The sequence below is a fragment of the Uloborus diversus genome, chromosome 8, assembly GCF_026930045.1.
Source record: "Uloborus diversus isolate 005 chromosome 8, Udiv.v.3.1, whole genome shotgun sequence".
In the NCBI taxonomy this organism is placed as follows: Eukaryota; Metazoa; Arthropoda; class Arachnida; order Araneae; family Uloboridae; genus Uloborus; species Uloborus diversus.
Window position 1 is genome coordinate 120233866 of NC_072738.1, and position 19118 is coordinate 120252983.

General features: G+C 32.8%; 1 protein-coding gene across 1 annotated transcript; it reads right to left on the minus strand.

Annotated features, from left to right (window-relative positions):
* Nucleotides 1-1333: 1333 nt before the first annotated feature.
* LOC129228563 (uncharacterized) lies at nt 1334-15573 on the minus strand. The gene is made up of 3 exons (XM_054863246.1): nt 15558-15573; nt 2628-2863; nt 1334-1663 (listed from the first exon to the last, which is right to left on the minus strand). Exons 1-3 carry the CDS (start codon nt 15571-15573, stop codon nt 1334-1336), a joined length of 582 nt encoding a protein of 193 aa, XP_054719221.1.
* Nucleotides 15574-19118: the final 3545 nt, after the last annotated feature.

Here is a 19118-nt window from a genome sequence, read left to right on the forward strand (position 1 = left end):
CAATATTTTCGCAATTTACTTGTCCATCTTATGACAATTTTGCTCCGGAAAATGTTCTTAAAACTGAAATAGAAAAAGAATAAAATCAAATTTTCTAAAAATCGCTTCGAGGTGCATACCCCCATGCTACAAACTATGTGCCAAATTTCATGAAAATCGACCTAAGTGTTATGCGCGTCACAGACATCCTACAAACATCCAGACAGAGAAACGCTCCGCTTTATTATTAGTAAAGATAAAATATCAGTTGAGACTTTATTTAGCTAAATGAAGATGTCTGAATGTTTTCCTCCCCCCCTATTATTATTTGAATTCCATGTTCAAAAGTGTACCCTTTTTCCTGAATTAAATCCAAAGGAGATTCTTCAACTAAATTAAATTAAATTTTCTTCTGATGTATTAATGCTCTTTTCTTTTTCTTTTTTACTTTGCCATCGTAGCAATTCAAATTCCTCCCAAATATTTTAGCAAAAAATTTTGAATCGTATTTAAAATCAAATATGAATGAAAAATTCTGCTTTTAAATTATGCGCACAAGTTATGTGTGTAAAGAAAGTGTTTCTTCTTTATTATTATTATTATTATTATTATTATTATTATTATTATTATTATTATTATTATTATTATTATTATTATTGTGTTAAAAAATAAGACATAACTTTCCCTTTTACAGTATTTAAAATCTAAGAATTAACTTATTGTACATAATAACCTATAATAAAATAGTTTCTCTTAATTGGGTTGTATTCAGTTTTGAAAATCAACTCCCTTAAAATCAGGTGACATTTTCTACTTATATTTTGTAGCAATATGATTAAAGATAAACTTTAAAGTTTCAAAATTAATTTAAAGTATTTTGTTTTTTCTAGCAGAGAGTGCAACATATTTCCTCCAAACCAGGTACATATACATAATTTTAATAGTTATTCACTATATTAAATTCATGAAATGTACGAAAATTATTCTTATAATGTCATTTTTTTGTGTTCGTTTAAAAATAATGTGAAAATGATTTATATTTTTATTCAATTCAAATTTCTTTTAAATCATTATATGTAGATTTCTTCCATTATTATTAGTGGTTTTGCTGCCTGTTAAAAAGTAATAAACCGTGTTATTGTAATAATCCACATTATTATTATTATTATTATTATTATTATTATTATTATTATTATTATTATTATTATTATTATTATTATTATTGTTATTGTTATTATTATTATTATTATCATCATCAGCATCAATTTAAAAAATGTCAAGTTCATACGGAAGCCAATGATTTATTAATAAATGGCAATTAACAAACATTAAAGTTATACATTTGTAATTATCTTTAATCAATGTCAATTTCTCTCATTCGCATCTCGAGAGCCTCCCTTAGTGGTCCTTCGAGAGCATGCGCAATAGCTCTTTGGAAAATGCCGGACAAGAGCGTCGTCATTTCTCCCAAAGCCCAGGTAATGTAACTCATTCCAGTCATTTCAATTCTTGCATCCTTGAAACGACTGATTTCCAATCTCTCCAATTGTGGATGATGGTGCTGGTTTTCGTCATCTGCGTAAGTGATTGACAGGTCAGCTTCTGCTTCAAAGTCTTCTGAGATGAACACGACGTATCCTTCACGGTCCCTTCCACGCAACTTTTTGTGCCACGTGTAACGACCCTGTGAAAAAAAAAATAAATAAAAATCATTGCGCGTATTAAGAAGGAAATGCGATATAAATATTTGAAGAGACTCCGTTCTTGCATTTGAAAAAATATGTATAATTCCAATCTGATTCTGGTTGCTCTTCCTTGAAAAAATACAAACATATTTTACAAATATAGAAAAGTATTGAAAACAATAAGACGGCTGTAACGAAGTAGCTAAACGATTTAAAGCTTCGGTTAGTCCCGAGTTTCGCCAATATTTCAAATTTCTCCCCCCCCCCTTACTATATTAAAAGGTATGTTTGAACATGAAAAACCGTGGGGGTCGGCAAAACTGGGGAGACACAAAAGGTTAATTTCTAAATTAAAATGAAAAAAAGAAAAAAGAAATAGCTTTTAAATGAAATTATATAATTGCATAAAAAGCATTACTTATAATGGAACCATTTATATTAGAATTATAAACTGGAAAAAACAAAGTTAATTATTTTGCTTTTTATAATTATTTTTTCCTGCCACATAAAGTCAAATTATTTGATTTTTCGACAACGAATTCATATCAATATTCATTTTGACTGCGAAACCTGAACATTAAATACTATATGAGGTTGGTGTTTCTGTAATTAAGATATATCCTAGGATCATTAACGTGATTAAACATTTTTCAAAACTCATCTGAGTATTCTACGAGGTTAATGCACACGTTACATCATGTTCAAGGTTGCTTGTATTAATTATTCAAAAATGTGATGCACCATGCACTATCGTAGCAAAACGTTGACAAATGATCTTATTCATTAAATCGCGACCTTAAAATTAGAGCATTCTGTAGTCTGCAGTAGATGTTCTAATTTATATAACATGCCATGTGTCGTTAGAGGGAAAAAAATACTGATTAAGATTTGGGTTTGACATTGGTCTGATGATTTTAATTACACTAAATCAACTTAAAACCGTTTAATGTTAGTAAAGGTTACCTTTATTTCTTCAGCGGTGAACTTTGCAGTTATTGTAACTTTCTTCCCTTCGCATTTGACATTAGCGTCTCCTTTTCTTGTGAGGGTGGACAAGCCCCAAACTTCTCCGTCACTCAATTCGACAACAGTTGATCGGGGTGGAATGCGCATAGGGTCAGGCAGGTCACCCTGCACCTTGCTCAGGACATCATCAAGGTACTTTTCTACGGCTTCTTTGCTTTTACAGTTAGTGGTTACTGTCCGTCCATGGTGCAAACAGTCACCTTCACCAAAAGTTAACACTTGTTAATTTGTAAATAAGACAATAATCGTAAAAACTTCTGCGTGGATTAGAAAAACACAAATGTTGCGATATTTCAAATGATTCCACGGATAAATAGTGTTATAGGGTCTATTGTTAAAGTAGTCCTACGGGGTAAAGTGAGGCTTTACTAAACAACATATATTTTATCTTTTTTAATTAAAATATTTGGTAAATTCTATTTTGGAGATTTTTTTTTCTTATTATTGCAAGTATTTTTGTTTTAGTTTTAAAACCAGGTGACAAGTGAAGTGAAAAAAAAATGTTTATGTTCGTTCCAGTGGGAACATAATTATATGATGCTGATAAACTTCCTTCAAAAATCGTTATTAACAGGCGTACGCTTTATGTTTTATGGAGACTGAAAGTTCATTGCTAAGGGAATAAATCTCTATAGAAAGGTAAGAATGAACTTGAAAATTTCTATTTATTATGATTTTTTTAAATTGGGGTGAATTGGTTTCACATTTAGGCTTAGCTAAGTGTTTCCTTTTCTGATTATATTTGTCATTGAGTAAACGTTTGTCAAAAATTAATGCTCTATGTTTCGCAATAAACTGACAAAAGGTTTTTTTTTTTTCATTTTTTATAACCTTTTTACAGCTAAATCTTTAAACGTCTTTCGAAGGAAAAAGATGGCAAAAAAAAAAAAAAAAAAAAAATTGATAACTGTTGACAGTATTTGTTTCATAGACTAGGTACTGCATATATATTTTGTAAATTTAACCATTAAATGTAATTAAGATGCAGCTATTTTACTGTATTGTTATTTCATAAACAATATTTTGGCATTTTCATTTAAATGTACCCTAATTTCTGAATTAACCCTACTTTATCCCAATATGGTGGAAAGGGGGATCGTCAAAAACTGTAATAAATGTGACACTGCGAGAAACCAAAAAAAAAAAAAAAACATAAATAGTTCTGCTTCATGCTTATTCTAAAAAAAGACGAAAATTTATATAAATTGCATCAAAAGTTTTATTTAAAAAAGAATATTCTAACTATAGGGTCTTTTCTCAAAAAAAAAAAAAAAGAAACCTTGATTTTAGACCCACTTTCCTCTACCCGACCTATCAACTGCGAAACAAAGTGACTGTTTGATGAAACTATATTTGCATATAGTTTATTTGGGAAAAGGGAAACAAAACTACAATGTTTCAATTTTAGATATTCCTCATTCCTTTAGTATGACCAGTGACTTAAAATTTTGTGCATTTTGGGTAAGATTTTTTTTTTTTTTTTGAGAGCAAATGATTATTACAATTTTGACGTTATAAAGCTGTGTTTTAGCGAATGAAATCGTGTTTCTTTTTACCCAAAGATTATGGGGCAAGTAGAAACAACCTATTTATATCCCCATGGGGTAGACGTAAGTACAACATAGCGTTATAGAAAATCAATTAGGAAGCCTTCTACATCAGTAATGCTCAATTTGTGGCTCGTTTATTACAAACAATCCGCCGAATCTCAAAGTTTTAGTCTGAAATAATTTAAACTATAAATACCATTTAAAAAAGGAGTTATGTGATAAATGTATGCAAAAGGCACAAATGTGCACTTTGCATCAAACTTTTATCTTCCAAATAATGGGAATAATGTAAATATTAGTTGTTTTCATTTACCTTGGAGTACAGTATTCACTTGAAAAACCTAAATTGCACATCAAAAATAGCTTATAAGAAAATGTTCATAAATACTGTTTGATCACGGATTGCATGTAATCTGGCAATCTGCCAAGTAAAGATGATTCCATGTGAATGAATCTAGCAGGGAAGATGGGAAAATAGCTATTAGATATTGATACATGCGTTTTATGATGTCACTAGTGCCTTATTCATTTATTGCATTCTCAGTAATAAAATAAGTAGGAACAAAAGAAGTTACCATAGAAACAACAAAATGAAAATAAAATATTTTTATTTCGTTCAGGAACGTAAAAGCAAAATGGTAAGCTCAAAACTTTGTTGTGAATGAATAAATCAATTAACTCTTGCAGTGATAATATAGATCGAATATACTTTAGATTTAAAAAATGTTGCTGTGAGCAAATTTTCCTTTATACAAAACTAAAGCTAAATAATAGAGAGGCAAAAGTGCACATTTGAAACAAACCAACTAACACCCCTATAAACTAATAGATACGTCCATTTCCGCCTATAAACTGGATATTAGCCTTTCCATGTAATCGATGGTTAAACACAAAAAGTTTTGTGGTAACCTTTCATGTGTAAAATAAAACTTCTTTAAACCAGTTAATTCACATTTGTAGTCCTGCTGGAGAGGAAAATTAATATCACAGGGTCATTTTCAAACGAAGGTGACGCATACACACTTATTTAGAAATACGCAAAACTCTGTTAATATTTTCTGTATGTTGTTTAGTCTTACTCACCATCAGTTTAGTTTCAAAAATTATCACAAATAATGTGATAGAGATTGTTTCTATTTTCTACAAATTTCATTTTACACCAACGGATTCTATTTTAACCTACTCTCAAGATATATATATATATATATATATATATATATATATATATGCGGATATACAAAAAATAACATTTGATAATCCTACTGTGACTTTAAAATTTTAGGAGTCGAATTGGGGCAAGAATTGTTATAATCTTTCCTCATTGAATTGACACTTACAGTCAACTGAACTGTATGCAACCTCATGTCACGCTTCTTTTAAATATGTTTTTACTATCAAGAACAGCACATATATTATGGACATAAAAGTTTTAACTTGTGTACTATTTAATTTCAATTAACCAAATAAAACAATACATTTAAAGGTAAGGAATTTCCCAATCATTATGAGTTTCATTTACAGTTTTGCACTGTATTGGGACGCCAGAAACAGGAAGGACTCTTCTTTAACATTTGCATATCTAATCTGTCGCTAACCTTTTCTCAGTTATTATTCAAGCGTTATTTGTTTCATATCTGTTCCCATTTGCATGTGTTATCAGTATATTACAGGTTATTTTTCAGATAAATCCATATTAGAAATAAAATTACAACCTTTTAAGAGTGCAAATATCTTCACAAGTCCATTAACAAACTATTATTGCATTTCATTTATTTTTGTATTTCTACGAATTAGTTGAGGTCATACTATTTCTTAGTTTTCTACGCATCGTTTGTTTAGACGAAGACGAACGGAAAAATATGCAAATGAAGATAAAATTTAAAAAAATAATAATAATAATTTGAATTTTGACATCTGTAATTCAAATTATGCTTTTTGCAATCACGAGTGTGTGTGTGTATGTAGGCGTGTGTGTTTGTGTCTGCGTGCAGGCATGAGTGTGTGGGTAGTTGTTTGTAGGTGTGTGTGTATGTGTAGGTGTCTGTATGTATGCGTGTGTGAGTATGTGTTTGTGTATGATTGTGTAGGTGTATGTGTATGTGTTTGTGTGTGTATGTGTGTAGTTGTGTATGTATGCGTGTAAGTGTAGGATATGGATGAACCTGGAGATGGTTTTCGCTAGAGGAGCAGCATCGTGAGGAGCCGGTCGACGGTGATGCTGCAGAAGGTGCTGGCGGGAAAATAAAATGATAGGACATCAAAACAGTCAAATGAAAACAATAAGCAATCGTGATTGCTCAATAATGAAATAAAATAAATAATTAAAATGGATAAAAAGAGGGTAAAGGCACTACGATAATTTCTCGTTAGTAATTGTCTCTAGGCCGCAAAGCAAAAGAATCCTCTTATAATACTATTGTAATATTAGCAAAATACCTTTTGTTGCAGTTTTTGTGTCTTCAAAATTTATTTAAATATTTATTAGCTATTTGTTCATCTACAAGGGCGCAATCAGTACCTCTTGCTTGGTTTCAAACATTTTCACATAAATGTAGGGTATTTTTAAAATATTAATACTTTTATCTGAAACAACTTTTATTTTCTAACACTAGCCGCCTGCGGCGACCAACTGGTTCGCCTTTTTACGCCAGGGTTGCCGCCCTCGGCGGCTGCTTACATAAATTTGGTGATGGTATGAATCAATCTTCGTTGAATAAAATATTTTCTAGATCTATCTCCAGTTCCAGGAGGTGGAGGGGGAGACACAAAGGGCATACTCTTCATGCAAATTTTGTCGGAAAATAACAAAAAGCACTTAAACTTTTATGTGAAAGCATTGTTTGTTCAAAGTCATGGTGTGTGTTTGTGTGTCTGTGTTGGGGGGGGGGTATTGATCCCCGTTGAAGTTCCTTAAATGACGGGCATGTCTATTTCTTACTGTCCATCTACTGTATCGACCTCTATATTTGTCTACCTGTCTATCTATCTATTTATCTATACGATCCATGCATTGCATATCTACCTCTGATAGTAATTAACAATCCTTTTCTATGTAAAAAAAAAACATTTTTTTGCCCACGCATTATATATCTCTATCTACCAAACCTAACCATCAATCCCTAACAAAAACAAAATTCATAAAAAAAAACGCGGGCTTTATTTATTTACTATCCCTGTAGTGTGCAAAAAGCAGAGCTTGCATAAAAAAAAAAAAAAAACTCACAGCTGTTATTAAACTAAACGCACACAAATATATAACGTTAATATGCTCGAAAAAAATCACTGCTTTTATTGAATAAAAATGCGCACGAATATTTGACCAAAAATAAATATAACAAAACGTCCAGAAAAAAAAGCTGGAAAAATAAAGATATGAAATCTCTGAACGTTATTCCTATTCCTATTCAGAGTCACAACTGACTGCAACTGTATTTATGTCGAGGACTGCATACTAAGTGCCTTGCCTCCATTATTTTATATACCGATAGATGGCAGCACCATCACCGGATCGAACAGTTAATGAGAATTTAGAACTAGTCCAGGAGCTAATAGCTACCTGGTGCTAGCACCCCCAGAGGTATCGTTTCACTTGGAGGACATTGAGACCACGAGCATATTTAACGTCGCCCAGTCCCCTTTAATGACGACGGTGGGTCTTCGACCATCGAGGTTCGAACCCAGGACCCTCCGGCCCCGAATCCGACACTCTACCGATCGGGCTACCACGGCCCCTCTGAACGTTAAAAAAAGAAAAAATGAAGAGAAAGCAAGTGGTTTCAGTTAGATCATGTTATAAGGTGAATTCGGAACTCAACCGGCAATGCGTACAGCTCGCGTCGTGTTCTGCATTTAAAAAATAGTTTAAAAAGCTATTGTGTTTTTCAAAAACTTTTTTCTTCTGAAGAGGGCGAAATGTTTTTACTATTACCAACTTAACTTTTAAAATACAGTCTTTTATAGTTTTCGCAGGATGAGTTTAGAAAAAATTAAACCCAGAAAAAAATTAAAAACACTAGATTTTTCAAAAGTTCCTAAAAAATACAAAATCTGCTCTATCTTTTATTCTTCTTTTGTTCATCACACTTAAAATTAAATTTTCTACACAACAGTAGAAAAACTCTTTGTCTGTCGCAAATGGTTCAGGGTATATGAGGTAAAAAGTAATAAAAAGTGCTAAAACTCACATAAAACATTACATAACTTGTTTTCTAATTGAAATATCAAAAATCGAAGCCCGAGGTGCACATCTTCAGCAAAAACTGCACCTGTATATCAAATTTCATTTTTCTAGGCCTTACCGTTTTCCTGGGATGCGCGCCACACACACACACACACACACACACACAAACATCTTATTTTATTATACGTATAGATTACTTGTTAAATGAAATCAGAAAAAAATAATAGTAATTTTAACGTACGCTCACAATTTTTTACAATGCAGAAAGATTACTTTTATAAAATAATATTGTTTCGCACTTTCAATTTTATAAAGCATGGAGTTTAAATTAGATTTATTTAAATATGTAACATTTGAAGATAAAACGAGGTGAATTAAGCAAAATAAGTGCAACTGAAATTAATCTTTATGCAAAAATATATTTCTATAAGTAAGTGGTGGCCTACGAACAGTAAAAACATATTACTTGATAATGCATATAGTTTTGTCCAAAGTGCATATGCAAAGCGCTTACCATAAATGAATATGCTTCCAAGGAGAAAAAACAGAAATGAATTCATCCTGTAAAATATATAAGTAACTATATATAAGTATTAAAACTAAGGTCTAAAAACAATATCAAGTAAATTTTAGCATTTAAATCTGACTTTACCATGTTTTTCCTTTTAACGTTAACTTTTGAATGCGAGTGTCATTTGGATAACAGTGGCTATAGTGCTTAAGAAACTGTGTATGAGACTACTCCTTTATTGAAATGAGATAATGTCTATCTAAAATTACTTTCAGGAGCCGTAAACCAGATGTATCGATCATATAAATTTGCAGTGCTTTTGTTTTCAGTCGTAAATTAGAATGGCATGATCTTTTTTAGTGTGTACGACGTTCACAAATATTTAGAAAAGTTTGAAAGTAAACGAAACAAGTCAATGACTTTCAAAAGTTTTTACAAAACTTGCGATTAAATCGATAAGAACCAGAATCAGAGAAAGTGACTGAGTGTAATAAACACAGTTTTAAGAGTATTTGATGAATATTTTGAAATATACACATTAATATGAAAATTGTAATATACACAACATTATTTGCATTGTACGTATAATAAATTTTGTACTAACTTCACTGTAAAAATAATTCATGGACGTTTCTCGATACAATGGGAATCTAGAGTTCCTAATTTGTGTCCCTTCCCTAACGTATTTGCTATAAAAACTGAAAGTTTAACTCTAAAAGTCAGTAGTATTTTTGAAATTACCCTGGAATTATTTCTGAAAAACTCAGAAACCTTCACAATAAAAGCCACTCAAGTTTCTATAATTAATCAGGAATTGTCCAAAGAAAATAAGATTTCTTTTTGTAATAGTTTTGCACATTCCTGATTTAACAAAAAAAAAAAAAAAATACCTCGTGAGTTTTTTTAAACATATGGCAAAAGCAAAGGCAACTTTGCAAGCAAATAACGAATACAGCTCATTTGCCTGCAACTCTTGCAAAGGTAGTGTCCAAAAATTATATTTTGCCCTCGTTTGGGACTTTGTCAATCCAGGCTAGCCATAACTCAGCTAAAGGCGAAACGCCCCCTCAATAAAAACGCCAATTATATTTTGAGACTGGTAGCTAAAGACGTTTTTCACAACGCTAAGAAGTTTGAATTCAGGCAACTCGTCGAAACTCAGAAAACATTTTCAAAAAGTACTTGTTTTTACGGGAAACAGGTGGAATCCCGATAAATGCCAGAACGTTACCTGAAAAAAATATATGACGCTCGGATATTTTAAACAGGAGTGAGTAATAATTAAGTAAGAAATGTAGTCCAAATATATTTACTTACTTCTTGTAATAAAGCTAAGTTTATACTGACAAAATGACGTTTGGAAAAAAAAACTTATATCGGTAGTGTACACCGGGGCACATTTACGCAGTGCCCTTTTTTTCAAAACTAATTATAACTGGAGAGCCAACAGTCATAACAGATTGATGCTGCTCCCTAGCAAATATCCTCACTAGTTTTTCAGCATCAGTCGAGCTTCGGTCTAGTTTGCAGAAAGAATAATGTGTTTTCTACCAAGTCGAGTAAATTTTGAGTTGAACGTTTTGAAGTTTATTGTGAATAAAGAATACTTAGTTAAGAAAGAACAAATATATAAAAAGTAGCAGGACTTTATCTTTTTTTGAGAATTGCATTTGTATGACTAAAATGTAATTGATTTTTTGGCGACGGGGCAAGTTTACGCGTTGACGTCTGAGCACCTTTACGCACTTACTTCTGAACGTGCTCTGACTTATGTGTTTTTGCTCCGAACTGTCTCAACATTTTTTTAGTATTTTCAGACTATATAGTTTTAAAAATCACGATTTAGTTCTTAATTGAGTTACAAATTCGTATCTTATATCGTACAATCATGTAGTGCTGTCTTTATTCCCGTTCAGCTTTTACTTTATACACTATTCAGGGTGTAATAAGTTTGATTTATTTTAACGATGGTAAGATATTGTGTTAAAAACACTAACAGAACCACGTTAGGTGTTAAAATTAATAAGCGTAAACTGCGGGGCAAGTTTACGCAACTGACTTGAACTCCAAAATACTTTTTTTAACGGTTAAAAATACAAACTGAGTAACAACTGAATGCACCAATTTTGACTCTATTAACTGCCTTTTAAAACCGCATTGTCTTAAATTTCCGAAATAAAACATAAAATTTAGAAAATTCATTGAAAAAAATCCGCGTAAATGATCCCCGGTCTACCTTACTATTAGAATTAAAAAAAAAAAAAAAACATAAACAATTTAAAGGTATCCAGGAAACCTTTAAAAAATATGTTTTACTCTCTTCTGAATGTGATAAAGACCATTGTGATTTGGTTAGTTTATGCTCTTAAATGTTTCTATTATAGAACTAAACATGGCCAAGTTTCTTTTGGAATAACAATTCACATCTTCACAATTAAATTTAAATTAAATAAAAGAACACATTTAAACTTAATAAAAGAACGTTAAAGAGCTTTTCAATCATTAATTTTGTAAAAAGCAACCCTATTTTAGTTCTTAATCATTGCTAATAGGAGAGAAAAGCCCTAAGCTAAAAGTTTAAATTCAAAATAAAAGAATTACATTTAACTCGTTTCACAAATACTTGGACATTTAATTCTTAGTTTTACTTCCAAAATTGATGAAAGGATGATCTTTCTCTGTCAGTAGTTTCTGAGACAATAACTGGTACGCACACATATTAAAAAGAAAATTTTTTTTGAAACATATATGTGTGACTAGAGATGCAAAATTTCCGGAAATTTTGAAATGGTGGGAAAAAATTGGTTTGGGAAAAATGGAAAAATTGATTTTTTTATGAATAAAAATAGGGTTTCTTAATCGCTCTGTTTTTCTGGAAACATATAAAGGGTTAAGCATTGAAAAATATATGCAATACACACATCTTCTTTTTCTGCTTGGCAAAATACACATAAAGGTAAGTTTAGTTAGAAAAAAGAACCCTTTTTTGTGTTCAACCCCAGAAATAAGTCAAGTTGACATTTAATCAATGAGATTCGGTAAGGTGTGTCTAATCATAACAATTGCATTTTCTATTTTAAATTGCCTTTGAGACTGGAAATAATAATTGCAATTTTTGACTTTCAAAAACATGATTGACATCGTTTAAAAGAAAAATAAGTATGAGTTCCCTTCCTTACAATGTAACTTTTCTGTCTGAAAATGAAAGCTATTGAGTTTTGATTTTTTTCCAATGCAGTATAAGTCAAAATCAAAACAAAATTGGTTTTTATTTTTCTTTCTAACAGAAACCCCAAACCAAAACTGCGTAATGGTTTCTAAAGCTGAGCCAAAACTTAAACAGGAGTTTCTGTTAAATATAGGGCCATGCTAAGCACAGTAGTAAAAGTAGTTATGCCGGCAATTTTGAACAAAACTGAGTTATTATAACCAAGTTTTCCTCTATTTCGTATTTTACTTAATAAGTAAAATGCTTTGGAGTCATTTGATCGGAAACTATTTTAAAAAAACAAATCTGGAAAAAAAAAAGACATGTAAATCAATATATGGAAGAGCCAAACTTCCAAACACAATATCTCAGCTTAAACTCAACTGCAGATTCCACTTTTGTGCTTAGCACGGCATTATACAAGTGCGGGAGGGGGGGGGGGCAGGGAATCGGACAAATATTGCATAATCGAATGAAAGTAAAGTAATTTCATTTTAATAAGTGTCTCATTTATTTTTGTTTCTCACTTTATTAAAATATAATTTACAATATATCTCCTAGTTTTTGTAATGTTTTTCGGTTTTCTTACAATTTGGTTCTAAAGACTTGCTATTTTAAAGTTGCTTAACCAAGTAGAAAAACAGTTCGTTTGCTTGTTGTGCTTCGGAAAACAGAATTTGATGCGGTTCTCTGCTTCAAGTGGCTTGGAAATGATAGTCGATGCCCGGAAAGTGTTAAAAAACGAACAGAGAACATTTAAGTTAATCGTTAGGTTATCCAAAATTGAGTTCAATGAAATCCTTGGGTTTACACGAGAGATGTTATTCGTAAGATGGTAATTTGTGACCGATAAGTGCAACTAAGAGCAAAAAGAGCTCAAACAAAAGGTTTACGAGTTCCAAAAAGTTCAGGCATTCGTCTACTCCAAAGATGCCAGAAACATTTGAGACGAACCGCAAGTCCACGCTGGAAGACATACCTTTCACTGATTTACGGTTCAAACCAGTTCATAACCCCCAGAACGTTAGGATTTGGTCTATAGAGGATTTGGTCTCCAAGCACCTTAGAAAATGTTAAACATCGCCAAAATCTGAAGTCAGATTTTGTCTGTGATGGAATCGAGCAAGTGACAAAAACTCTCTGTTTTTTTTTTTTTTTTTTTTTTTTTTTTTTTTGTAGATGAGGGCCATAAAATAAATCAAAAAGTGTATCAGAAAGACATTTTAGGGGCTAATGTACTTCTGTGGACCAAAGTGGACTTCAGCACAGCAATGTAGACTAAACATTTCAATTTGACTCCACACCAGTTCATGCAGCCAAAAAGACAAGAGTGGTGTTTTTGACATGATATCCTTTTCAGAGTAGTCGGTCTGCTCGCTAGACCTCAATCCCATTTATTACACTGTATGGCCTGTTTTAGAGTCAAAGGTCTACCCTAAACTACACATGACTCTCTAAACCTATTGCTTTATAAGGAATATGATTGATTTAAGGGCTTGTGGCCCTTGAATGAAATTTTCAATAAGCAGTTGCACCTCTGTATTTCTTGCCCCTTTTCTGCCGCATCCTATGCATCTCGTTCGCACAATCAGCAGAAACATAGTTTTGTGATTAAAGTTATGGAGTTTTATGAAGAAGAAAAGTTCTTCACTAAGGATATTGCTTTTTTTTTTTCTTTTGCAGAAAGTATTAAATGCTTTTTGATCTGTATGCAAATTATATTATCATACAACAACTTGCATTATCAAATTTAGACATTATTTTAACTTACAAAAAGGGGGTAGGGGGAGGAAATTGCATCAGAATTTAAGCATGAAAAATTTCTAATCACTTTTTGCTGAAAATTTCAATTAAAACTTCCTGAAAAGTTGGAAAAATTCATTTTTTCAATTTTTCCGAAGTGGAAATAAACCCATTCAAAAAAAAAAGTTTTTTTTTTCGGTTTTTTCCCCCCGAAATTTCTTTGTTTTTTTCGACTGTTTTTATCTCTATGTGTGACTCAAACTTCTTGCAAAAATGTATTTTTCTTTAAAATAAAAATTTTACCCCATGAGTACACATCTATCTTTGAATCTAGTTAGTTCTACAATGATTTTAAATAGCGAATACCACTTTACACCAAAGTAACCCAAACGCAAGGGTAACAATGTCCAAGAAACACTAATAAAGGGTAAAAATACTTGGAAATAAACTGATCACTATTCTAAAATTAAATTAATAATGTAAGTAATCTAGATGTGTAAAATAAGTTTCCACAGCTTGGAAATATGAATAGTTATAAATATATTGTGTGAGAGAAAATAATGAGAAAAGTTAAAAATCTGGATCAAAGTAGTCCGCGTTTACGGTAACTTGAATTTTTATGAAATGTAATGAAATTTGTTCATTTGCTCAAAAAAAAAAAAAAAAAAAAAAAAAATACAAGTGCAGTTCAAAATCAGTTTTAGGTACAGAACATTCTTAAACTATTAACAATTACGTAACTATTTAGTACATTTACAGTCAGTTTGGTACATCTTTTTAAAAAGGTATCACAATTCTTTCAATAATCTAAATTGAATCTAAGATCTACATAGTACTTTTTATTTATTAAAAAGATAGATAGCTGCAAGATCGACTTCTTAAAGAATTTATCCTTAAGTTAGAAACGGAAAATGTAACTTTAAAATAAAAAAAATACCTGATGCCTGTGTCCCACAAGTAAGACGTTTCAAGTAACTCTTGAGAATATCCGCAACTGTATTAAGAAACGTAGAATGTAACTTCAACAGATGTTTCTTGATAAAAGATTTTCTTATCTTACTAAACCTTGATTTTGAAGCAACAACTGTTGATTGCAATGATTAGTTCTGCGTAAAATCATTTACTGAACTTTCAACTGAATTTCACTAGTAGCAATAGTGACAACTGAACTGAACCATATTATTTTATTTTATCTCTATTTTATTATCTCAAGTTTCTAGTAATTTCTAAAGTTATTTTTTGCAAAAGGATGCATGCCGGATAATTTTTTTTTTTTTTATCAATACTATTTGAACTTCAGATAAAAATCTTCAAAATCATTTGATACTTTTAGGTTTAAAGGATTTTACATCATATTACGCGTAGTTATTTCGAGATATTTTATCTCTAGGTGCTAATGCATAACAAATTTGCAGAAGGTTTTTTTTTTTTTTTTTTTTTTTTTCACAAAGAGACTTTTAGTTATGGTTTTTACAATTTCAATCCCATCACAGTCAACGGATTTATTTATTTACTGATTGATATCACAATGTTTTTTAACAATAAACTATTCATCAGAAAACATGTCAAGTACTTCTTTTTTTAATAGTAAACTACTTAGAAAAATATTAAATCATTTTCTAACCATGATGCACAATTGTAATCAATAATAATAATTATGATAATAATAACTTACAAAGTGTGTTAGTCATTATCTCGTTTTAGTATGCCTTCCCGTTAATGTAAAATAAAGAGGTAAATCGCATGAAAGTAGGCTCAATGCATCCTAAAAATTGCACTTAAAGCAAAAAATGGCAAAAAACATATAAAATAAATAAATATTGAAAAATAAAGAAAGAAAGTTGGGTTTTAAGATGGGAAAAATACATGTGCGTCAGTAGGGGAATAAGGACAGTTCAACGCCAGCCGGCGCAGCCCGCAGCCAGCTGCGCCGTCCATCTCCACCCCCTGCCGACCCCCCCTCCACCTCCTCCCGACCTTGGGGTTGACCTTGGGTTGCGCCTGAATCTTGAAGAAGATGACCACCGTGATTTCGCCCCTCCTCGCTTCCGCTCGACTACGTTTTCGCCCTTCCTCGCTTTTGCTCGGCTACGTTTTCGCTCTTCCTCGCTTCCGCTCGGCTACGTTTTCGCACCATGAAAGGTTACGAATAGTTTTCGTGCGTTTTTGAATATTTTTCCACGTTTTCGGACTTAGAATATTTTTTTTTGCAATTTAACGTTATTTTTTTTTTCTTTGTAACCTTATATAATGGTTTTCGAGTGGCAACCTGTTTAGGGTATGGCAAAACGTCACAATTGTTGTCATAAGAATGTGTGATACTTTTTGTCATGCCATCTCCATAAAGTTGTACAGAGCTATTTCCAGTGTTTTTACAAACATATTGGACTATGTCGTTTTTAGATGCACCCGCCATTATAAATGATGATAGCTCATGTATTTCTATTTTATTCTTAAACATGCCTCCTAGAGAAGAGGTTGTATGGATTGTTGCTCTTTATGTTAGTTTATGTTGCGTCATGGGAATCATTTATATTCTGACAGGGAAATCGGATTTTGCTGTTGATTTTCTACTTAAACCTAATGATACTTCTAATTCACTCATTACGTTCCGAGGATGATTCATTTCAACGTGTCGAATAATCATTTTTCCTGCTGCAATGAAGAAGGCTTACCTGGAACCGGCTCAAGAAGCAAGTTTTGGCGGTGTCAATGCATTATTTCGTGCTTTGGAAGGAGAAGAAAGCAAGAAAGCCATTCAGAATTATCTAGCGGGAGTCGATGCGTACACTCTACACAAACCTGTGAGAAAGAAATTCCCGACGAATCGCGTATTCGTTCATCATAAAGATTTCCAATGGCAAGCAGATCTCGCCGATTTAGGAAGTTTACAGAAACATAATCGTGGTTATCGGTATATATTAACATGTATCGACATTTTTTCAAAATATGCATGGGCGAAGCCTTTAAAAACGAAGCAGGGCCGAGAGATTGTCGACGCTTTCCAATCTATTTTTACAGAGAGAAAACCCAAGTTACTCCAAACGGATCAAGGTGGTGAATTTAAAAATGCACTGTTTCAAAAGTTTCTACGAGACAATCAAGTCAAGTTCTTCACAACGTTCAACGCAACAAAGGCTTCAGTAGTGGAAAGATTCAATCGTACTTTGAAAACTAAAATGTGGAAATATTTCACGAGTCAAAACACTTACAACTATATTGACGTGTTAGATGATTTGATAAAGAGTTATAATACTACTTACCATTCCACCATCAAGAGGGCACCTGTTGAAGTGAATGCGAATAATGAAGGACAAGTGTATTTCGCGATCTACGGAGATAATCAAGATGCGGAAAGGAAACCGTGTGTTTACAACATTGGTGAAGTCGTTCGTATTTCTAAACAAAAACTCACTTTTGAAAAAGGATACGAGACGAATTGGACGGAGGAATTATTCATCATCACCGAATGTGTCAAAAGAACTATTCCCGTGTACCGTGTGAAAGATTTAATGGGTGAACCCATCCAAGGAACTTTTTATCCTCAAGAATTACAAAAAGTCAAACTGAAAGAAGATTATACTGTCGAAAAAATATTACGAAAGAGAAAAAAGGAAAACAAAACTGAATATTTTGTCAAGTTTCGTGGTTATCCGGAAAAATTTAACCAATGGATTCCGGCCTCACATTTATCCAACCTATAAATACTTGAGACACGATATCATTTGCTCACTCTGCAAGATGGGCTCGTTCTATGTGACTTTGCCCAGCGACAGCTCATTAAACTATTTCCCAGATAATAAAATATCCCATTTTATTACACGTCTACCGACCCCAATTGAACTGACTGGACATTGGGATTGTGCGCTGGTAGAAGTCATTTACCCGCATACTTGGTATAATGTGAATCGAGAGAATAATTTAATTGGATTCGATCTAGGTGATGGAAAAGAATTAGGAAGAAATATTCCACCCGGATGTTACGAAAATGTTTCTGATATTTTGAAAGCCTTAAGCATACCTGATCATGATAATAAGATTTCCTTCAATTACAATCATGTGACGAAACGTGTGCGAGTTAAAGTGAAAAACAATGCACGCGTTGTCTTTCATGAAGGATTATCGCAGATGTTAGGATTTCCCCCAATGGTTATAGGGGGTGATAGCGATAAAAATGTGGAACAGACCGTGTTCAGCCCACAGATTGCAGATCCTAATGCACATTTCAGAGTGCTAATGGTTTATACGGATATAATCGAACCTCAAATCATAGGCGACGTGTATGCTCCGCTCCTGCGAACAATTAAAGTCAGCGGTTCCGACGGAGAAATGGTCAGCGTGGAATATGAAAGACCTCACTATTTGCCCGTGAGTCGAAAAATTATTGACACTATCGAAATCGTTATAAGAACCAACACAGGAATGTTAGTGCCATTCGAGCGTGGAAGGTCGTACGTGAAACTTCACTTTCGTCAGAAATTCCTCTCATGATGTATGTTCCATATCAATGCTGTCAAAAATCCTTCGAGGATTACTACACCCATCAATCTGGAAATGGTCTTAATTATTATCAAGGTGCACCCTATCAAAGAGGCTATGGTTTCGGAGGACTCTTTAAATCTTTCTTCAGATCTGCGGTCCCACTTTTCAAGTCGGGTGCCAAAGCGGTCGGTAAACAAATTTTGAACAGCGGAGTAGATGTATTCAACGACGTGTCACGTGGTGAAAATCTCAAAGTGGCTGCTAAACGACGTTTGAAGGAAGCCGGTAAAAACTTGACGGATAAAGCTGCAGTTAAATTAAAGACCATGATCGGCTCCGGCAGAAGGAATAAAAAGCGCAAACTTCCCAAGAAACAAGTCAGTGTTCGTAAAACCAAGAGAGTGAAAACACATCACGATATTTTCTCTTAAAAAAATGTCTTCTCTCATTCATCGTGATTCACCTGTGTGTGTGAAATCAGAACTGGACTTATTCACACTGCCTCCCACTCAAGCTGCTATTGAAAAAGGACAATTTGTCGAATATCATCCCATCGCAAGCATTCGAGACGGATCGCCTCTCGAATTTTCAATATCTGGAAGCGGCGTGGAATATACAGATCTCAACGCATCCTACATTTACGTGAAAGCGAAAATCGTCAAAGCGGATGGATCCCCCATATCACCGAAAACCTCCAAGCCCGATGGATCGGAAGTTGAAGAAGTTGTAGTGCCAACCAACTTATTTCTCCATT

Excerpts from the sequence above, each read along its gene's own strand:
- LOC129228563 (XM_054863246.1), bottom strand. Across the intron at positions 1,664-2,627 it reads TCACCGCTGAAGAAATAAAG|GGTCGTTACACGTGGCACAA; the intron begins GTAACCTTTACT and ends TTTTTTTCACAG.